The following is a 23,741-nucleotide window of genomic DNA, read 5'->3' on the forward strand; positions in this document are numbered from 1 at the left end:
AATAAATACCCAGTAGTGCAATTGCCGGGTCACACGATAGCTCTATTTTTAACTACTTGAGCAACCTCCACACTATTTTCCAAATTTGCATTCTCACCAACAGTGTAAGAGGGTTCCCTTTCTCCACATTCTCTCCGTTTGTTGTTTCTTGTCTTGTCAAATTTTGCCATTCTAACTGGTGTAAGGTGGTATGTCAATGCGTTTTTTATTTGAATTTCCCTGATAGCTAATGATGTTGATCATTTTTTCGTGTGCCTGTTAGCCATTTTTATGTCTTCTTTGGAGAAGTGTCTTTCATGTCTTTGGTCCATTTTTTGACTTGATGATTTGTTTTCTGGGTGTTGAGTTTAAGAATTTCCTTATAGATCTTGAATACCAGCCATTTGTCTGTAATGTCATTTACAAATATCTTCTCCCATTCCATGGGTTGTCTCTTTGTTTTGTTGACTGTTTCCTTTGCTGTGCAGAAGTTTTTTTATCTTGATGAAGTCCCAAAAGTTCATTTTCTCTTTTGTTTCCCTTGCCTTTAGAGACTTTTTAAAGATTTTATTTATTTATTTGACAGAGAAAGACACAGTAAGGATGGGGAACACAAGCAGGGGGAGTGGGAGAGGGAGAAGCAGGCCTTCTGCTGAGCAGGGAGCCCAATGTGGGGCTTGATTCCAGGACTCTGGGGTCATGACCTGAGCCAAAGCTAGATGCTTAATGACTGAGCCACCTCGGTGCCCCTGAGATGTGTTGTTGTTTTTTTTTTAAGATTTTATTTATTTACTTGACAGAGATCACAAGTAGGCAGAGAGGCAGGCAGAGAGAGAGGAGGAAGCAGGCTTCCTGCTGAGCAGAGAGCCTGATGTGGGGCTCGATCCCAGGACCCTGGGATCATGACCTGAGCCGAAGGCAGAGACTTCAACCCACTGAGCCACCCAGGCGCCCCTGGAGTTGTGTTTTGAAAGAAGTTGCTGTGGCTGATGTTGAAAAGGTCGCTGCCTATATTCTCCTCTAGGATTTTGATAGGTTCGTGTCTCACTTTGAGGTTTTTCATCCATTTTGAGTTTATCTTTGTGTATGGTGTAAGAGAATGGACAAGTTTCGTTCTTCTGTATATAGCTGTCCAATTTTCCCAGCACCATTTATTGAAGAGACTGTCTTTTTTCCATTGGACATTTTTTCCTGTTTTGTCGAAGATTAGTTGGCCATAGAGTTGAGAGTCTATATCTGGCTCTCTATTCTGTTCCATTGATCTGTGGGTTTTTTGTGTGTCAGTACCCTGCTGTCTTAGTGATCACAGCTTTGTGATATAGCTTGAAATCAGGCAACATGATACCCCAGCTTTGTTTTTCTTTTTCAACATTTCCTTGGCCATTTGGGGTCATAATATCATTTTAAAGGTAAGACCAATCCAAATGGCCAATAAACACATGAAAAAGTGCTCAACATCACTTGGCATCAGGGAAATATAAATCAAAACCACAATGAGATACCACCTCACACCAGTCAGAATGGCTAAAATTAACAGTCAGGAAACGACAGATGTTGGCGAGGATGCGGAGAAAGGGGAACCCTCCTACACTGTTGGTGGGAATGCAAGCTGGTGCAGCCACTCTGGAAAACAGCATGGAGGTTCCTCAAAAGGTGAAAATAGAACTACCCTGTGACCTAGCAATTGCACTACTGGATATTTACCCCATGGATACAAATGTAGAGATCCGAAGGGGCACATGGACCCCAATGTTTATAGCAGCAATGTCCACAGTAGCCAAACTATGGGAAGAAATTAGATGTCCCCTGACAGATGAATGAATAAAGAAGATGTGATATATATAAACAATAGAATATTATGCAGCCATTAAAAAAAAAATTTTGCCATTTGCAACGAATTGGATGGCTCTAGAAGGCATTATGCTAAGTGAAATATGTCAGTCAGAGAAAGACAAGTATCGTATGATCTCACTGATATGAGGAATTTGAGAAACAAGACAGAGGATCATAGGGGAAGAGAGGGAAAAATAAAACAAGATGAAACGAGAGAGGGAGGCAAACCATAAGAAACTCTTAATCTCAGGAGACAAACTGAGGTTTCCTGGAGTCGAGGGGGTTGGGAAGGATGGGGTGGCTGGGGGATGGACATTGGGGAGGGTATGTGCTGTGGTGGGCGCTGTGAATTTTGCAAGACTGGTGAATCACAGACCTGTACCCCTGAAACAAATAATACATTATATGTTAATAAAAAATTATTGAAGAAAATTCCTATCTATAGAAGTAAAAACAACAACAACAACAACAAAAACCGTCTATGAAAAACCCACAGCCAATGTCATTCTCAATGGGGAAAAGCTAAGAGCCTTTCCCTTAAGATCAGGAGCACGACAAGGATGGCCACCCTATTCACTGTTGTTCAACATAGTACTGGAAGTCCTGGACAGCAAAAAGAAATAAAAGGTATTCAAACTGGTAAAGAAATCAGACTCTTTTCACAGATGACATGATACTTTATGTGGAAAGCCCATAAGTCTCCACCCCCAAACTACTAGAACTCATACAGCAGTTCAGCAGTGTGGCAGGATACAAAATCAATGCACAGAAAACAGTTGTAATTGGCATTTTCCAATTACCACTGTTCTGGAGTTTCACCCATTTTGTTCTGTGGAGCTGTAGTTCATTCATTTTCATTACCAAAGAGTATTATTTTATTGTATGAATATACTGTATGTAATGTATTTATCCATTCTGCTTTCATTGGACATTTGAGCTATTTCCATATATTCTGTAATAAACAGTGCTGATATGTTTTTGACATCGTCATATCCATGTGTGCCAGAGATCTACGATCTGTACCTTGGAGTGAAATTAGGAATTCTTGTGCTATGTGCATCTTTAGCATTCCTAGGTAACACCAGTTTGTTTCCTAAAGTGATTGTGCCATGTTGCACTCCTAATAGTATGTTAGTTAATTCATTCCATGCCAGACTTTTTAATTTTTACTAATCTGTTGGTTTTGGAGTGGTAGAGAGGAATGGGGTGCAGAAGGAGAGGGGGTAAATTTCCATTTCTCTGATTACTAATGAATTTGATCATTTTCACCTTTTTAATTTTTTAAATTTTTTTGTGGGGTTGGGGGGGCTGGTGGTTCCCTTCCTGTAAAGTACCTGTTAAAATCTTTGGTTCCTTTTTTGGGAGGAGGATTCTTTTTCCTATTGGTTTCTATTAATTCTTTGTCAGTTATAGTTGTGGAAAATAACTTTATTTTGTGTTTTGTCTTTTTTATTTACTTCATAGTGTTTTCCTAAACAGAATTACTTAATTTAATTGAATTTATAAATCTTTCCTTTCAGGATATTCACATTTTGTGTGTGTTTGTTTCTTAAATGCTTCTTTCCTCTTTTATATAAAAAAGATACTTTCTTATATTATCTTCTAAAAGTTACATAGATTTCAATTTCACTTTTCTATATTCTATCTTCTTGGAATCAATTTTTATGTATCCTTTGAGGTAGGGTCAATTTCATTTTTTTTTAAATATTTTATTTATTTGACAGAGAGAAATCACAACTAGGCAGAGAGGCAGGCAGAGAGAGAGGAGGAAGCAGGCTCCCTGCAGAGCAGAGAGCCCGATGTGGGGCTCGACCCAGGACCCTGGGATCATGACCTGAGCCGAAGGCAGAGGCTTTAAACCACTGAGCCACCCAGGCGCCCCTCATTTTTTTTCTATAAGGATAATCTGTTTCTCTGGGACCATTTATTGAAAAATGTATCTTAGTCTTCTACAGTGCTAGTTCTGTCATAAATCAAGTTTTCATCTATATTTTAGTTTCTTTTTCCCGTCGGTCAGTTTGTCTATTACTGCCTCACTACCACAGCGTATTAATTGTTAGCTCTTTGTATTAAGACCTGATATCTGTTCGTGCTGACCCTACTTCTAACTTCTAGTTCTCCAAGAGTCTTGGCTACTTTTGTTCTTTGCTCTATGTACATCATAGAATTAACCTGTCAAGTTCACCCAAAAGTTTATAGGATGTTTGATTGGAATTTTATGAACCCAAAGATCATTGAGAGGAGAACTGACATCTTTAAAACATTGTCCTCCTCCACATGAGCAGAACTTTCCTTTTATTTGGGTGTCTTTAATGGCTTTCTGATATCTTTAACTATTGCCTCTACTCAGTTCTTCCTCTTCTCTTTCTGAAACTCTAACAGACATTTGTTAGATTTACTTTCTCACAGTTTTCTGTTTCCTAATTTTCCTTTCCTTTCATATTTCTTATTTATGATGCATTCAGGTCGTTTCTTTAGATCTGCATTGTCATTTACTAATTTTTTTTCTGTTGCTTCTGTATGCCATCTACCCATTTATTATTTCCTTTTAATTTTAGTTTTCCTTATTAAAAGTTATTTTTATACCTTAAACAGTAGTATTTATAGTCTCTTGTTCTTTAATTTTAACCGTATCCTTTATTCTGTTAAAGCCATCCAACATAATTATTTTATATTCTATTTGTGACAGTTTTAGTATTCTAGAGTCTTATTTTTTCTGGTTTGTACTCATTGAGTCCTTTTCATTTTCCTGTGTTTGAGATTTTAGATGAAGATTTAATGTGTCTTGGTACTTTTTTAGAATTCTCCAAAACCTGGTTTGCAAATTGGTTTCTCTAAAGTATTCATATTTGCTTTCTTTTTTTTAAAAGATTTTATTTATTTATTTGCCAGAGAGAGATCACAAGTAGGCAGAGAGGCAGGCAAGGGCAGCGGGGAGCAGGTTCCCTGCTAAGCAGAGAGCCTGATGCAGGGCTCGATCCCAGGACCCTGGGATCATGACCTGAGCCGAACAAAGGCAGAGGCTTAACCCGCTGAGCCACCCAGGCGCCCTCATATTTGCTTCCTAAGCACTCAGGGAAATTTATTAAATCATAGCTACCTTTAGGGTGCCTGGGTGGCTCAGTTGGTGAAGCCAAGTCTTCAAGTCTTGAAGTCCAAGTCTTGATTTTGGTTCAGGTCATGATTTCAGGATTGTGAGATCAAGCCCCGAGTCGGTTTCACACACTGGACATGGAGCCTGCTGAAAATTCTTTCTCTCCCTCTCCATGGTCCCCTCCCTCGCCATCTCTCTAAAAAACCCCAAAAAACAAAACACATAGCTACTTTATACAAAATATTTGAAGTCTTCTAGACAACACAGAACAAACTCATGTAAAGGCTAGCTTGTAGTCGGATATCCAAGGGAGATCTTTATTTTCTTCCATTACATAATGCCAATATTCAAGACCAATTTTTTTTTGTAGACCCCTGGAGCTTTACAAATAAATATTTTTATTTTATAAGGTATTTTACAGTCTTATGTTCTGTAAGGTACTATCTACTCTCATTTACCGTTGGGGAAGAGCAAGCTCAGAGCAATTACAAGGTCAGAGTTACAAAGTAAGCGTTCAGTCTGGTTGTTGTTTTTGTCCAGTTCACGCTCCCCTTTCCAATACTAATCCTCTATTTAATGGTGACAGATGCTTTTTAAAAACCTTTGCTGTGTTCTAGGAAAGTAACAGGAGAGAGTTTCCTTTAATATTCTTACTTAATTGAATCTTCACAATAACTGCATGTGGTACAAATTATTCTTCCTGTTTTATAGATGAGGAAAATGAGTGTAAGAGACATTAAATAATAGAGAGATCATGTATTTATTAAGTGAGAGAGTGAGGCTTCCAGTCCAGGTTACTTTAAAACCCATCTCTGTTAACCTGCTCGGGGCAGCCTGTCTTAGTCACTGTTCATTCCCATTCTCTACCACTTCTTCCTGTTGTACCCTTCATAGTCATTGCATCTGTTAGCCACATGTCAGTGTTTGCTTATTTATCTATGTCTGTTTCCTTCATCAGGATCAAAAGCCCAACTAGAAGAGGGATGATGCCTGTTTTATTTATTTTATTTACTTCCGCACAACCAGCAATTAGTTTAGAGGCTGAAACGTAGTAGGCACTGAATAAAAATATTAAGTCTGATTCTGAAACTCATTTTATTTTTTTGCTAAATACACTGCCTACTCATTTCTTTAAATCCCTTATTGAGTAGAGTTTTTCCTATTATCTTAGAATTACAGCCAAGTACCAAAGCAGAAGACCATAAACCATCGTTAAGTATCCCACATTCTAAGTTTAGAGAGCTGCCAGTGGTTAAGGCCAGACACCTACTGGGAAGGCCGAGACGAGAAAATTATTCTGTAAAGCCGTCACCTCCACTCTTGTAAATCAAGTGTAATATAAAGGGAAGATGGAAGAGAAGATGTTGCTCTATCTGGAATACAGTGTTAGTGAGGAAAGGTTGCTTCCCAGACTCTATAGCTATGCCTAAGTGTAAAGGCAGAGGGCTCAAAGAGAATAATCATAAAAGTTATGGCTGTCCTCCCAAAGGTACTATAGATATTTCCACTCCCATTAGCACATATCCTTGACTTATGGACTTGGCCATCTGGCTTTCCAGTAGAAGAGAAGAAATGGTGAAGAGGTGTCTCGGTGGGATACTGCCAGGCACCAGTGAAGCGCAAGCTGGGGTTCTCTCAAGTTTGTAGTTACTAATAATTTTGGAAGATTAGTCCCACCCATGCTTTAAGACCCAAGGACTAGAAATCTTTATTTGGGGAAGAGAGGATCTAGTCTTGTTAGTATCATCACAATTTTGGGTGAGTTGGAGGCAAACCGAACAACAATAGAACCTTGTCTGTTAGAAGAAAGCTATGTGATGGTACTAACATCTTGGGATCAGTGGGAAGATATGACAAGGTCTTGGTCAGGATAGCCAGTGCTGAGGGAGCTATGTAGGGATAAGCCCTTGGTCGGTGGAGTGTACCGAAGTCCCGTGAGTTCAAGACAATGAGCTCAGTCTGCCCTGTGGTTAGTCAAGACCAGGGCTGCCGCCAGGCTCTTCCACTCAAGTGGTCATTTCCAGAGTTCTGAAAAACATAATCTTGACAAACGTTGCCAGCATTCTTACCACTTTTACGAAGGAACAGCTTTTCAGAATTTCTGGCCCAGGACGGGGAATGGCAGAATGAGTAGTAGTATCTTTTCATATATCTTTTGGTAATTAGATGTTTTATTTTGATTGAGTTCAGTTTGTCAGTTTCTTCTTTCCTGGTTAGAACTTTCTGCATCCTATCAAAAAAAAAAAAAAAAAATCATTGCCTGCTGCAAGGCATGAAGGTATTTTCTTATGTCTTCTTCTGGAAGCTTTATAGTTTTAGCTTTTAGGTTTCTATCAGTGATCCCTCCTGAAGCATTATTTGTATAGTTTGAGGTAGGGGTCAAGATTAATTTTTACCTGCTATGAATAACCAGTTTTTCCAGCATCATTTGTTAAAAGGATATTCTTTCCTCCAGTGATTTCAGTGTCTCTTTTGAAGAGAGACATGTGTGGGTCTGTTCCTGGAGTCTCTCTTTTTTCCTAACATTCTGTCAGTTCTTTCTTCATTATCATCTACTTTTGATCTATTTGTCTTTATAGTAAGTCTCGAAATTGGGTAGTGAAAGTTCTCCAACTTTTTTTTTTCAAGTTCTTTGACTATTTTATGTCATTTTCATTTCTATAGAATGTTAAAATCAGGAAAATTTGACTTCTTTTTTTTTTTTGCCTTTTTATTTATTTATTTATTTTCAGCATAACAGTATTCATTGTTTTTGCACAACACCCAGTGCTCCATGCAATACGTGCCCTCCCTATTACCCACCACCTGGTTCCCCCAACCTCCCACCCCCGCCCCTTCAAAACCCTCAGGTTGTTTTTCAGAGTCCATAGTCTCTTATGGTTCGCCTCCCCTTCCAATTTCCTTCAACTTCCTTCTCCTCTCCATCTCCCAATGTCCTCCATGTCATTTGTGATGCTCCACAAATAAGTGAAACCATATGATACTTGACTCTCTGCTTGGCTTATTTCGCTCAGCATAATCTCTTCCAGTCCCGTCCATGTTGCAACAAAAGTTGGGTATTCATCCTTTCTTTTCTTTCTTTCTTTTTTTGAAAATTTGACTTCTTAACAGTATTGAGTCTTTAAGCACACAAATATAATACCTGTATTCATTTACAGCTTCTTTAATTTTTCTCAGTAATGTTTCCTAGCTTTTAGTGTAAGGTCTTATACAAACTTTATTAAATTTATCCCTTAATAGTTCATGTTCTTGAATGCCATTGTTAATAGTATTTTGAAAATTTTATTTTTCAACCTGTAGGAATACAGTTGAATTTTGTATATAGCTTCCATATACTAAAACTGTAAAGTCACACATTAATTCTGGTAGATTTTGTAGATTATTAGAGATTTTACATGGTCATACAATCTGAAAATGAAGATAGTTTTACTTTTCTATTCCAGTCGCTATGCTTTTTTCTCTTCTTTCCTTTTTCTCTCTCTCTCCTCTTACTACGCGGGCTGGGACTTCCAGTACAATGTGGAACTGAACTGGTGTGAACAGACATCCTTACCTTGTTTCAATCTTGGGGGAAAGTGTTTGATCTTTAGCCGTCATGCATGATGTTGTGTGAAGATTTTTTGGACATATGCTATATCACATGGAGGATTTTTTTTTCTCTCTTTCTGGCTTATTGAACGTTTTTATCATTATTTATTTTCGTTCTTTGTATATTTCTTTCCTCCCTCCCTCCCTCTCTTTCTCTCTCTCTGTCTCCTGCCCTCGTTTTCTGGCTGTCCGCCAGACCCTCTCTCCCTCCTTCCTTCTCTTCCTTCCTTCCTTCCTCCTACACTCCCTCCCTTCCTTCCTCTCTCTTCTTTCTTTTTCTTCCTTCCTTCCTCCCTCTCTCCCTCTCTTTCTCTTCCTCCCTTCCTTTCCTCCCTCTCTCTTCTTCCTTTCTTTCTTTCTTTCCTTCGCAAGTAGGCCTGCAATACATATGTGAAACATAAAGATCCGGGGAGTGATGAGTTAGTTGCTAGGGAGACAGGGAAATGAAAAGAAAATGTCCACTTGCAGGCCAGACCGGATGGGATGGACAGAGGTCATACAATGATAATATAGACAAACTGAGCTGGATGAACAGACCTGATTTCTATTCCTGGCTTTGCCACCAGCTAGCTATTTGACCTCAAATAAGTCACTTTGCTTTCTACCTAACACTCAGAGATACAGCGGAGAGCCAAGTTGAGCTCAGAATTTAGTGGAGTTGCAAATGTGACAAAAAGATTTGAAAAATAAGAAACATGAGAACAGATTGATGTTCCTGGACTTCTTATGTCTGCTAAGGAGAAGGCTAAGAGTTGGATGAGTTTATACTCACTCTGGTTTACTACACCAAAACAACCATAAAGCTGTTCTCTGGTTTCATGGTGTCTTGATATCCCGTTTCTCTAATACCACATGCTCCTGCTCTTGGTTTCTTTAGCTTTATTGTAGTTCTTGAGATTATAGTGGTTTTCCCCTAATTCTACCTTTAACAAGTTGTTTTATTAGAGTCTCGTTATTGGAACAATCGGAGGTGAATTCAGTTTTGTTTTTTTTTTGTTTGTTTGTTTTGTTTTGTTTTTGGCAGTGTCTTCTCAACATATAAGTATGCTCTTGGGTCTCTCTGTAAACCTAGCCATTATGCCTAGGGCTGACCTCAAAGTAGGTAGATAGGTGTCTGCTTCTAACCCCAGCCTCCCACCCAGACCTCATTTATATTTAAAATATTCTGGATTGTGCCTTAGGAAAATTGTTTTAACTGCTTTGAATGTCATTTGACTCTGTTCCTTTGGGTCATGCAAGTTTTTGCATTTTTATGAGTCCTTTTTGAGAACGCAGCTACTCTTATGAGAGACACATCCTAAAGTCCCTTCAGTTGACAAAATTGTGTGGGGGGAGCTATTCACTGATACCACCAATAGAGGAAGATTGTGGTTGAGGCATTGTAGGTGCAGGGTGATGGAAATCTAAGGGGTAGGGAGTGGTGTGTTAGCATGGAAATGAAGCAGGAGGCTCTAATATTAAATTCTTCCCATTGATAGTTTTATTGGGAAGAACCCTATGGAAATCCAAATCCCTTCCCCTAGAATTTCTGTGAATTCCCAGAGGGCTTATGTTCTTAAGGTTATTTCTGTTCTTAGGCCCATGCTTTTTCTAAATTTGTTCAGTTTTGGATTATCCTTCTATTCCAGTAGGCAACATCTATTCTGTATTCATTGACCTAGATGTAAAATTCAGCTGCTTCAAATTCCACATTCATAAAACTCCACTGCCTTTAAGACAAGGAGGAGACCTCCCTGAAGATTTAGGTGCAGGTGGAAAATACGGAGGAGGAGACGAAGAATGCATTTCCATCACAACATCCGGCAACTTCCACTTGAACATTAGATGGTATTTTTAAAATGTCCTTCGGACACCCTGACACGAGGGCATTTTCAGTGGGCACTTTCAGTCCATTGCACACCCAGATTTTGTGCTATCTCTGGATCCTTCTCTTCTCTCTCTCCCTTTTATGGGGCATGCAGAGCAATGGAGCCTTTGGAGCCAGACATCTGGGCTCCAGTCTTGGCCTTATTACTTATTTAGCTGTATAGCTTATATAAGTATTCTGACTGCTTAATGTCAGTTTTTCCATTAGCAAGATGGGCATGATAAAATTACCCATTTCCTAAGTTCGTCATGAGTATTAGAAGTGTGTAGTGGATGCTTATTTTCCTGCCCACATGCCTTCTCAGGACCAAAGCACTCCTCTTTCCAGCTTCCGGGAGCCTTGGCTGCCGATGGTCTATAGCTGTGCCCCTTCTTGGGCATGGCCCCTGGGTAAGACAATCTCTAGTCCATGGCTATGCTCTCCCAAGGGGCTGCTGATACCCAAAGACTGGTGGATGTGGAGTTGCAAGGTCTTGTCTCTGCCAGAAATTAGAACAGTTCTGGAGGGCCATTCCAGCTCCTGAACCTCATGGTCAATCAGCTACAGACTTTGTGGCAATTGCATCACAGTTCAGCTTCTCGCTGCCGGTTCTGCTTCCCTCACCAACTCTCCAGTACACCTGAATGCTTCTATCTCAGAATCAGTTGCCAAGCTAAGACAAGATAGCTAAAATTGTGGAAGTTGAAGAAGGTAGGGAATAAATTGTTATTATTTGGGGAGTGAGATAATTTATTTTAGGAGATTTTCTAGAATATTCCAGGCATGCATAGAGCTACACAAGGAATTCTATATAATAATTTGAACCATGAGTAGTGAAAATAAAATCAACCCAAATTTTGACAATGGAAACATGGTTGACTTTTTAAAATTATTTAAGTTTATTATTTATTTAATTTATCTTACTAGAACATATTCTAATTAGCCTGCTCCAATAGAAGTCTAACCTTGTTACTGAGTAACTGACTCTTACCTGATTCTTCTGGGCCCTGTAATTTCATTGTCTCTGTATATTTGATTAATAATCCCAAACTGATGGAGGGGCTAAGAGTTTATATCCCCATAAGATAAAAGAGGTTAACCTATGAAAAACTGATGAGTTGTGATTTGGTAGACCACAAGAAAAGTTAATGCCACAGGGGTTAAGTTTTTTTATCAACCTGTAGAAAGATAACTAATTTCACATCTGATTTAGCAATTATTTTATCTTACATTTTTAAAACTTATTTAAATTCATGCATACATATAGCAATGTTAATAATACAGTAATGTTAGCTTCAGGTGTACAATAAAGTGATTTAACACTTCCATACATTAGCCGGTGCTCATTAGAAGTGCCCTCTTTAACCCCCATCACCTGTTTTACCCATTGCCCCGCCCCCTCCCTCCTGGTAGCCATCAGTTTGTTCAGGGTCTGTTTCTTGGTTTGCCTCTCTCTCTCTTTTTTCCCTTCGCTCATTTGTTTTATTTAACAGTCTTTTTAGATATTTCTTTTCTATCATAAATCTCATTTCTTCTACACACTTTGATTTTGCATTTGTCTTTGCTGCTGGCTACCTCCTTAATGAGTTAAATAAAATTTCGTCAGATGCTCACTATCTATTTGTAGGAGAATGTCATTTTTAACGCTGGCTTTTCATAGGATGTGTTTCTGTTTAAATATTGTTAGTTTCTGAAAGGTAGCATTATGACAGGAAGGTACCCAAAGTCCCATGGGGCAAATGGAAAAGAGAAGTCAACATTCTGAAGTCAGCCAAACCCTCTCATACGACATCCAAACTTCGGATCTGTTTTGGAAGTATGTGCACTTGCCAGGGTTGCTGTAATGAAGTACCACACGCTCCAGTGGCTCAAACAATAGAAATGTGTTGTCTCCCAGTTTGGGAGAACACAAGTCTGAGATCAAGGGCCTGGCAGGGTTGGTTCCTTCTGGGGTCTGGAAGGAAGAATCTCTTTGGAGCTTCTCCGCTAGCAGCTGGTGGTTTGCTGGCAACCTTTGAACGCCTCTGGCTTGTAGACACATCACCCTGGTCTTTGCCTTCATCGTCACACAGAGTTCTCCTGCGTGTCTGTGTCCAAATTTCCCCTTTTTATAAAGACGTCGGTCATATTGGTTTAGGACCCAACCTCATGGCCTCATTTTAACTTGATGACCTCTGTCAAGACCCTATCTCCAAATAAGGTCACTGTTCACCCCATCACAGTCTGATTCTTTTTCTCCATTCCCAAGGCTTACTTTTTTCCCTCAGATACCTTAAGAAGAATGTCATTAACTCCCGATGAATCCAGTTGGGAAATCTCTCTCCTCGTTTTAAGATGAGGTTTATTGCCACATCTCCCGACAAGTCCGTGCTGGCGCTGCTGTAGGAATGTAGTTGTGATGAATGAGGCTTGGGAAATAAATTCTGCTTAACAGATGAGTTCACAAGTCCTCAGTGGCACTTAGCAGCCCGAGTGCTTTACAGATTCAACAACAACCAAAAATGCCTTTTTGGGTATGGCTTTTGTTTTCATGAATACAATTAAATAAATAATTTTAATGGCATTTTAAAAAACACATTGGTAAATTTGTCTGAAGGGAGAGTACGGTGCTTTTTAATTTTCCCTGGGCAGGTAGTCAGGTTGTGGGGGACGAATGATTCCTTTGGAAACCATGGAATTATTTGCCGTGAGTAGAAGAAGGACCTGCTGTTTGAATAACCCCTTTGAACTGTCTGACACATAATGGAAGCTTGTTAAATGTTTATTGGGTGAACGGAAGCATCCGGGGAACTTGGAATATTTGACAGGAATCAAATAAAAAGCACATATTTATTCAGAGATTCACCATATACCTACCTTTGGCTAGACACTGTGGGGCTGCCAGTGTATTTAGGAGAATAGTAATAGTAGTGAATATTTTCTGTGCTGCTTGCATGCCAAGTGTCCTACACACTTTTATTTGTCTCAGAGGGTACCTAGGTGGCTCAGTGGGTTAAGCCTCTGCCTTCTACTCAGGTCATAATCTCCGGGTCCAGGGATCGAGTCCTGCATTGGGCGCTCTGCTCAGCGGGGAGCCTGCTTCCCCCTCTCTCTCTGCCTGCCTCTCTGCCTTACTTTTGATCTCTGTCAAATAAATAAATAAAAATCTTTAAAAAAATAAAATAAAATAAAAATTGTCTCGGAGTTCAGCAATATTGTTCTTTTTTTTTTAATATTTTATTTATTTGACAGAGAGAAATCACAACTAGTCAGAGAGGCAGGCAGAGAGAGAGGAGGAAGCAGGCTCCCCGCGGAGCAGAGAGCCCGATGTGGGGCTCGATCCCAGGACCCTGGGATCATGACCTGAGCCGAAGGCAGAGGCTTTAACCCACTGAGCCACCCAGGCACCCCAGCAATATTGTTCTTATTTGACCTATAAGGACACCAGGGCTAGAGAGTTCAAGCACCTCGACTGTATAGCTAGTGATTGGTTAAGGTCAAGTGTCTTCTTAATCTGTACACTTGGATGCCTCCCAGATTGGCCTCTTTCTGGGAGAAGCTTCTGTTCTAGTCGTGGCGCTGGGACATTTATAACTGAGGCAGTTGGAAGTTGGGCATGGTAAGAGTCTAGCCGTATTGTAGGTCTTTTTGCTACATACCTGTGTGCTGTCAGCATTTCATAGTAGTGTGGGGTTGTGTCATGGATAAGTATGTGCAACGTGGCTTTAGATGCCTGGATTCAAATCCCACTTGAACCTCTTCCTCTCTGGGTGATTTTGGTGTTCTGTGCTATCATTTTTTTAAATTATAAAATAGAGTATAATAAAAGTACCTCCCTCATTGTTGTGAAGGATATGTAAGATCTGTAAAATGATTCTGTACCTGGCAAAATGTATCTCCTGCTAGAATATAAGCCTCCCAAAGGCAGCAATTTATGCCTGTTTTGTTCATTCATGAATCTTACACATCTAGAACGGTGCTTGGTATAAAACAGACATTCAGTAAATACATCGTTGAATGAATGTATTTCAATGTGTAAATGCCAGGGCTTAGTCACATTGGCAGATGTAATGAAGGAGTCACATGCTTGCACAACTATGTAGAACAGTGGTTCTCAACCCAGGATAAACATTAGAAATACCTGGGAAGCTTTTTTTTTTTTTTAATTTTTTTTGATTATGTTACATTAGTCACTATACGTCATTAGTTTTTGATGGCATGTTCCATGATTCATTGTTTGCATATAATACCCAGTTCTCCATGCAGTCCATGCTTTTCAATAGACCGATGTCAAGTCTGCTACAGGCCAAGGTTGGGCACCCCTCTCGCAGAATCACTGTGAGTGAAACTAACCGCTGAAAACGTAAATACAGGAGTACCGTGTTGAAGAGTCAACACAGGAAGCAATTTTTTGAATGACTTACAACCCGTAGGAGACTGAAAACATCCTTTGTTTCAATAATTACGTTCTCAAAACTTTCAGTGCACATTACAATGGTCAAAAACTACTTTGCATTCGTGTGTAATACGGATTAGGATTGAGGCTCAAATAATCACACAAGATTTGTTCCCCTAAATAAATCGCTAGTGGGATATTTGGAGTTTGTGTGGGGCCTCAGACAGTTTTTTTTTTTTTTTCCAATCTTGTGGACTGTCCTTAACATTGCAGGCAGCTCTCTAGATCAACCAAGGAGCATTGTAGGCTGCTTTGAATATAAATAAAATTAGTACCAAAATAGCATATATGGGGGGAAGCACACCAACACATACACAGTGATGAAGATCCGTCTTGAGGCACTTGGGGAATTAAACCAAAGTACGGAGTACCTTTCTAGACAGCTGCTGCTTCTTGTAAAACAAGGAGATGAGTTCACCAATCTCTACGTCAGTTGCTTCTCTTAGGAGACATCCTAGCTAAGGGAAACTTTTTTTCTTTTTTTAAGGTTTATTTATTTGCAAGAGAAAGACAGAGATAGTGAGAAGAGAGCATGAGTGGGGTGGAGAGGGAGAAGCAGGCTCCCACTGAGGAGGGAGACTGACATGGGGCTTGATCCCAGGACTCTGGGATCATGACTCCAGACTGAGCCACCAAGTTGCCCATAAGGAAACTTTTGTTTCCTTTGGTGCTTGCTTCTCTGCTCAGCAGGTGGGGTCCTCATTCTATTCTATTCATAGAATCACCCAGAAGGGGAATTGGCAGATGGGGATGGATTGCATATAGGAGCCATATTAATGTGGAATCAGGGTGGAACCAGAGAGAATTGAGAGAAAATTGCAGATCAGGTAATTAGAGGGTATCCTGGCTAAATAACCACTTACATGTTTTCCCATAAATTTAAAAAAAATTCTCTTGTGAAGAGTACATGTTACACATTTATTTCAATAAATACATTACAAAAATATTAACACTATCCGATTGCCCTTTACAAATGTCACAGCAATACGATTTTATTTTACGTTGATCACAAAGCCATTTTTATGTCTCTCAGACTTCTTAACCCTGAATTCTACCTCTTTTGCCTTTTTCTTTAAAGAGCTGCTTTGAAGGATTTCTGGCCCTCTCTGCAAAGTATATCACTGAAATGCACAGCCTGGCATATAATTCAAATCTTCCTAAATCAGATTTCTCAACCCTTGATCTAATCAGCAAGCTGTTTTGCTTAGCTTTTTGGTCAAGTTCATTCATTAACTCAGAAAGCATTTATTGAATATTTGCTGTGTCTACCCCGGGGCCAGAATATAATAAGATTAGGGGATGAATTGAGCCCTGTCCTTTAGGAGTTTGTAGTCTTACTGAATGAAGTGAAGGAAATAATAGAATGCTATTTAAAATGTATGATGGCTTTTATACTTTAAATATGTTTGAGGTTTTTCATGGCAGGTAATTGACATCAACCTGACTTTGTGCACCTAAAACTGCATTATAGAATATTTTCTTTTCGTATCTGCTTCCCAGTTAACACCGCAGTTGTCCTTTTCCGAGATTCTTTTGCCATCACAGCCATCCCAACAAAGTGTTGTTGTAAAGTTGATAGGAAGGACCACCGCCATCTCGCTGTCTGATTATAGGTTTGGGAGGATTCCGGGCGGGAGGGAAAAAAATGAAGTTGAAACCCCATCGATTTTTTTTTTTTCCTACTGAACCATACTGTGACGTAAAGCCCCTGCCAACTCAGCACATCCCAAATTCGACCACTTTGAAATGTCATCTCCTACAACCAAGACGAACCCACATGGAAAAATAGCTTACACTCATTTTATTTGAGGTCTGAAAGAATTCAGTTGCTTTCTTATTTTGGAACGTAAATTGTGTGTATATATGAGCCCTTGGAGAGAAGAATGTTCTCATACGGCTGTTTACAAAGATGGAAAAAGCTGTCAGCAGAAGTCGCCTCCTGCCTCGCTGTAGTATCTATGATGAAGTTTTAGAACATCAGCAAGATTCGGGGGTGGAGTCCGGAGCCGAGGACCAAGAAAGAATTCTTTTTTTTTTTTTTTTGAAGATATTTACTTATTTGACAGATAGAGTTCACAAGTAGGCAGAGAGGCTGGCGGAGAGAGAGGGAGAAGCAGGCTCCCCGCTGAGCAGAGAGCCCAACGCGGGGCTCGATCCCAGGACTCTGGGATCATGACCTGAACAGAAGGCAGAGGCTTTAACCCACTGAGCACCCAGGCACCCGGAAAGAATATATATTTTTTTAATTTTAATTTTTTAAATTTCTTTTCAGTGTTCCAGAATATATTGTTTATGCACCACACCCAGTGCTCCATGCAATAGGTGCCTTCCATAATACCCCCCACCAGGCTCACCCAACCTCCCACCCCCCTCCCCTCCAAAACCCTCACTTTGTTTCTCAGAGTCCACAGTCTCTCATTGTCTCCCCCTCCAACTTCCCCGGACTCATTTCCCCTGAGCCAGCATCTCTGGTGCAAAATGGTGGTGGTTTATTAAAGCACAAGGACAGGACCTGCGGCAGAAAGAGCTGCTGCCCCAGGCTTGTGAGGGGTGGCAGGTCACAGAGCAAGGGTGTGGGGGAGGTCAGGAAAAAGGGAGGTTTCAGTAGAACTTTCATATGCTAAAGAGGATCTGCGGGAATAAGGTGGTTTTTCCCCTCTGGCAAGGTATTTCACATAGGATGGGAGATTCCAGGAAGAATGTCACGCGTGTCCCAGCCTGGAGTGGGGAGCAGGGGAAGGTTGCAGGGTATCAGCTTCCGTTTTCTCCTCAGCCGGCCTTCTGTTCCTCATCACCTACGAATCCTTCTCCTGTTCTCCTTCTAGTGTAATAACCTCTGGTGAGGCCCGTTCGCAGCTACACACCAGGACCACTGTGATGGTTCTTTCTTATCTTCCTCCTCAGAAGTGTGTATGTGTGTCGTTATGTGTACAATTTTCCTCTAGTCATGGTACAGAAAACCGCCCTTCCATTTTTATTCACAACCAGGGATCAGCAGGCAGCGAGAGGCCTTACGTACTCATTTCTGTTCTGGGGCCAGGCACGAGTGCCAGTGGACCCTGCTTTCCTTGCCGGGCTGAGTCAGGGTTGAAGGTTTGTCGGTCTGTTCTCTTACTGTCGCCGCGTTCTTCTGTGTTCTTCTGGAGACACACGGAGCCCTCCCACCCCAACTAATCTGGTTATTTCGGAAGCGTGTCCCTCCTGGCAGTTTTCATTAGGAACACAGGTTTCGGTGATCAGAGTCTCCAACTTCTAGTCGGTTCAACTCATTTGTCCTGTGGTGTCCACTGTGCCCACAGAACTGTGTTCCTTCCCTTCTTTTTCATTCTGACCTCAGCTCTCTGTGGCTGTTCATGAAAAGATGAAGAACTTGTCTTTTTCCTCATTTACTCAAGATTGAGGTATTCTTCAGCTCTTTCAAGGCCTTGTGCTCAGGCACTGTTATCTTAAGGAACCGAAGGTGGGACCTGTAGATTCTGACTCCACGGAGATCCGATTTTCTTGTGATGAAAGCCATGACGTGGAATCACATACAGCCTCCTTCAACGCCAGAGCAAAGTCCCAAAGAAAAACGTTACACAGTTCCTTGAACTCGGGTCAAGAAAAATGCACGGGCCACGAAGGATCACCATATAACAATCTTCCAGTGTTCTTTCCTTATTGCTCAGTGGAAGGGTGAAGGGCTGCGATATTGTGATTTATAAGCAATACATATCTGGTCGTCCAGATGACCAAAATGTATTTTCCATATGTATTTGGTCTTCATCCACAGACCTCTGCTCACAACTCCGGAAACCTGTGATAAGGGCGAGGCAGCTTTTCATGATGTTAATGAAGGTGGCTTTGTACCCCACCCAAGGGTGGGGGCTGTTTGCCCTGAGGACTGATCTTGTGATGCGAGTGTTGGAACTTTCCATCCCGATCCCCTTACCCTCCAGGAGAAGAGAGAGGCTGAATGTTCAATCAGTAGCCAATGGCCTATGATTTAATCATTCATGCATATATAAAAAAGCCTCCCTAAAACCCAGAAGAGTGGGGTTCAGAGAGCTTTCGGGTTGGTGAGCAGGTGAGGTGCTGGAAGAGGGAGGCTCCTGGAGAGGGGACGGAAGCCCCACACCCCTTCCCCATAGGTCACCTCTGTAATCCCTTCGGCTGACCGTGGATTCATATCCTTCATCCTCTGCTTTAGTAAATGGATAAACGTTAAGTAAGTGTTTCTGTCAGTTTGGTGAGCCACTTTAACAAATGAGTCAAACCTCAGGAGGAGGTCGTTGGAACCTCCCATCTGGAGCTGGTTGGCCAGAAGCCCAGGTAACAGCCTGGGGCTTGTGACTGGCATCTGAATGGGGGGGCGGGAGCGGTCCTATAGGACTGAGCCCTAGACCTGTGGAATCCCATGTTAGCTCTGGGTAGAGAGTGTCAGAAGTAAGTTGAATTCTGGGACACCCTGCTGGTGTCTGAGAATTGCTCGATGTTGAGGGAACCTCCCAACTTTGGAATTGGCTCTGGGAACCCAAGAGTCAGTGTCCGTGAAGGGGCCAAAATGGATGTTGTTAATTATTTGCCTTGAGGAAAGTGAGGAAAGAGAGGATTGTGTCAGCAGAATGTCTTCATTAAAGGTCTACACACTTGTAACGACTCTTTGGGGGATTACATAAAGCAAGTACATTGTGTGTGACCCAGTGGGAGCTTCCGAAAGTAGGCTACTGGCAAGTTTGATGGGATCACTTTCAACTACTAAAGACCTTGACGTTATTTCTAAGACTTCCTGTGTGGGAATATGAGAGAGGGGGAAAAAAGGGCTGGGCACTTGCTGAGCTCTTAGACGTACTTGGCCATTGATCAGTGGCTGCACGATCTTGGATCCTTTTTTGGATTCTACCCAACCTTTCTTTGGGTTTTGAGGCTACTGTTGATCTTGGTCAATTACAAATTCCATTTCTGGGTGGAGTTTGCAGAGATCAGGGAACAGAACAGAGAGATCATCTGCCTTTAGATTCCAAGGGAGCTTTTACATTGTGCTCTCATGTCTCCCCCTGTCCCTGGCGAGTTCCTTTCCCTTCCGGGGCTCAGTTATGACAGGATTCACCGTACATCTGGCTGTCGCTGCCTTCCGTTTGCCCCTGTCTACCTGTCCACAGCCTTGCTCCTCTGTATAGTGAGATGCGTGAAGGAGTCCTCCCTGGGAACCCTGTGTGTCTGCAGGTCCTGTGTCTGAGACAGCAGATTCTAGTGCAGCGTTCGCATCCTCTGAGATAGGGTGCTGAGAACTAATGGGGATAAAGTGCATAATGAAGTTGCTGATGCTTTCCTTTGGGGCTCCCCTGCTTTGATGAGCCTGGGTAAGTTAGTGCTCCCCACTTGCCCAAACGTGTTTGCTCTTGCCAACCCAAATAAAGAGGAAACCAAGGCAAGTTTGAATTACCGGAAATTGACTTTATTCAAGAATAGCATGGGAGTTTCAGTTCAGGATACAAAAACCGTAGCAAATCGCGGGAAAGTCCGTTAACAATTTGGGGTGGGCTGTTTTTATGGCCTGGAGTGCAAAGAGCAGGGAATCTAGCCTGAGTCCAAGTGGCAGGTTCAGTGGCTTGAGGATGGGGAGACAATCTCGGTGGATGTTCATTGGTTGAGAGAGAGCTTTCCAGTCTCTGCAAATTAGGCATTAACCTGAAATCCGTCTCTAAGTTCTTAGATTTCGCTTCCTGAGGGTGCATATGGGAGATTCTCCATCTCATAGCCTCTTTAGATTAAAGTCTTTCCACACTTTCATGGAGCGGCTTGAAAACTTTAGCTCATAGAAGGAAGCATGTGTCAATGCAGATTCCTGGGCCTTGGCCTCAGACCTACACAGGCCTCGTCCGCAGAGTCACAAGACCCATCTGATTCTAGTTCAGGTGATTCTCAAAGCACACGTGGACACCCCTGCAGAGGGAAAACCCCTCTCCTTTCTAGGGAGCCCCTAGTTAATTCATGAATCACCACTGATGTTGAAGCTTGAGACCCTTGTCTGGCATTTTTCATGGAGCTGTGCAGCAATTGAACTTAACATGATGAATGATGATATCACAAGGTCTCCCTGCTTTCTTTCCGATCTTACTGTTCTCATTCTGTCCACCAGACTCTCATCTCCCTTCTGGTCCCTTCACTGTGTCCTTGTCATATTTACCTGCTAAAGCAACTCCTCACATTTCTTATCTTTGCAGACCAAAGTCAGGGCTGACTTTCTCAACCTCTCCCGATTCATTCCCTCGCCTCCCCCCCCCCCCCAGCTTTCTGACCTGCATTCTATTGTGTTCCAGGTGCCAAACCTAATCGAAGGCCCATGTTCTGGTTCTCTCTTTCCGTGGGCCTCGATAAGATCGCGGCCTCTCAGCATGGGCCTTGTCTTGGCCGCTACCAGTCAGTCTTTTCCCATTTGGAACTTCAAGCTTTCTGTGGGAGTCCTCTGCAGGGAGGAGGGAGGACGTTCTTGAGAGGAGCAAGACGGAAGCTGGTGCTGTGCCCCGTTTGGAGAGCACTTTGCGGGGAGATGGAGGGATTTCCATAGAAGACCCCACCAGTCCACTTTTCTTGCCTTTAGCCTCCGACAGCTTTAAAATTGTCCAAGTATTGTGACCACCTGGGCCCTTGGTCTTTTTTTTTTTTTTTTCCTTTTTGGTAAACAGACCTGCGTTCTGCCCTGTACCCTGAATAGGGGCTTATATTTTAATTTCTATCTCTGAAGCAATGCTACCCCCAAAGGGGTCCCCTCAACCTCCCTGTCTTTTGAGACCATCCCCCTCTCCCCCCCCCCCCCCCCCCCCCCCCCGCCTTGGCCATGTACTTCAAAGACATAGATTTGTATTTTGTATTTGCAAAAATACATTTGCAAAGGGTTTTGCATGCAGAAGACTAACGCAGGCGTTGTTTTTACCCTGGGGAAATTTTTTACTGTGTATGACCTTCTGATGTTGGTTTTTCTTTGTGTGTTTTTTTTTGTTTTTTGTTTTGTTTTTTTTTTTGTTTGGTTTTGTTTTCCTTCTGGCTGCAGGAAAGCCATCTCCCGGGCAGGCCTACAGCACCTGGTTCCCGCACATGCCCTCAGCCTCCCGGTGGCAAACGGCCCGGCGAAGGAGCCGAGAGCGACTCTGGACTGGAGCGTAGGTGTTGGCTTCTTCATTTCAACGTAATTCAATTACATGTGTGTCTCTCTCATTGTCAGGATCCCTGTGGCAACAAAGCAAGACTTACTCATTTCCAATATTGCTCGCTGACCCATCTTCAGCCTAAGCCATAGTTCCCTTCTCAAACCTCCAGCAACATAGCTCCTGTGTATGAAATCAGATGTGTTTCAGGCTAAAATAAAAGCGCCATGAGTCACTGGAGGCACTGCTGCCTGGGTTTGCAGCTGTGAGATCGGAAGTAACTCTGGGCACATGCTTTATTGTTCTTGCCCACTTGACGATGAATAGAGCCTACCCTTAGCAACTTCGTGTCATCTGAGCTTAGTCTCCTCAGCTCAGACTGCCTTCTTTTCCTTTTAGAAGCTTGTTTTTTTGTTTTATTTTTTGTTTGTTTGTTTGTTTGTTTGTTTTTCCCTGACAGGAGATGATTTCATTTTACATTTCAGGACTTCATGCCCTCTCATCTGATATATTTCTCTCCCCAACACAAAGGTAAATGGGTCTGGCATCAGTGGGTTGGGTATAGTCGCCAATTTTAACCAAAAGACATCCACAGAAACTTGAGCTGAAGATTACATTCTGAACTTCTTAAATTAATCAGAATACATTTACGAGGGTCTTCAGTGAGTCAGGTTCTTGGTCAAAGAACCAAGTCAGGTTCTTGGTCAAAGACATTGATTGCTGTGGACTGAAAGACTTTGTCCCTTCCTGGAGGAATGAATGTAGGGAGCAGCAGGAAGGTAGTGGAGGGCTTCCCTCCAATTCTGCCGCTCTGGTCTTGAGGGTGGTTCTTGTTTAGCATTGGTAGTTGAACTGAATAGTGGGGATAACCCATGTTCTCCCATACAAAAGAGCATGGCAGGGTGGGAAACGTTTTTTTTGTTTTTTTTTTTTTAATTAAAATATTTTTTTTAGCTCATAAGTCATGTTAAATGTCCCTTTATATTAAAACAATTTTTCCTGTCTCCCAAGCACACACTTAGTGACATTCTTACTTGACATTCTGGACCCATGCCATGGTATGCTGCCTACCTTCCCGAAGCACCTGGCAGAAGACTGGGCTTAGCTGGGATGCAGCATCTTCCTCGATGAGAGGCTTGAGAATGCCGTGGTAGGCCCCGCACATGACGCATTGGTGCTCAAGAAGAAAGTTCCCTTCCTGGCCTTCCCCTTGATTCCAGGATTCTTCCTTGATAAACTCTTAAACCGTAATGGAAAGTAGAATCTATCCACACCAGTGTTTATGTAATTTAAAAGAATTAAGTGTATAAACAAGCAGATAAATAAGATCAAAGAGCGACATTTGGGGTCCAGTGATGAGAATGATGCAACTCAGGGACCCCAGCCGGTGAATTTAATGTTTGTGATGCCAAAACAATCCTCTGACCTAAAGTAGTAGGACCCTAATGAGGGAGAATTTAAATCGTTGACATAGAAAAAGTCCTTAAATCCTTTTGTTCCTTGTGTGATATTAGTCAAGTCACTTGATTTCTTTCAGTCTGAGTGTCCTCATCGATAGACAGGGACAATTGTGGACCCTCCCTAAGAGGGACTTCCTCGGTGTTATTAGAATCAAATGTGGCAGTAAGTGTCAAAAGTCTTTGTAAACAGCGCAGCCTGCCGATTTATTTAATCAGAAAGAAAATTAGGGATGAATTCATTAATTCATCCCACATTTGAGTCCCTGCTTTGTGTTAGAGCCTGCCTTGGTTCCTTGGGATCCTGAGGGGAGGAAAATGGGGTTTCTGCCTTCAAGGAGCTTGGGAAGCAGTTGGAGACAAGAAGTCAACAGCAAGAACA

General features: G+C 41.8%; 1 protein-coding gene across 6 annotated transcripts in view; it reads left to right on the forward strand.

Annotated features, from left to right (window-relative positions):
- DGKI (diacylglycerol kinase iota) overlaps positions 1-23,741 on the forward strand; it is a 445,797-nt gene that overhangs the window by 131,051 nt on the left and 291,005 nt on the right. For all 6 annotated transcript variants that reach the window (XM_046020805.1, XM_046020801.1, XM_046020799.1 and 3 more), the window contains one exon: positions 21,809-21,917. Coding sequence is in view for 5 of the 6 variants with exons in the window: in XM_046020801.1 (XP_045876757.1) it covers positions 21,809-21,917 (109 nt within the window). In the remaining variant the exon portion in view is untranslated. The remainder of the gene's footprint in view (positions 1-21,808; positions 21,918-23,741) is intronic.

This window comes from Meles meles, chromosome 10 (assembly GCF_922984935.1).
Source record: "Meles meles chromosome 10, mMelMel3.1 paternal haplotype, whole genome shotgun sequence".
NCBI lineage: Eukaryota > Metazoa > Chordata > Mammalia > Carnivora > Mustelidae > Meles > Meles meles.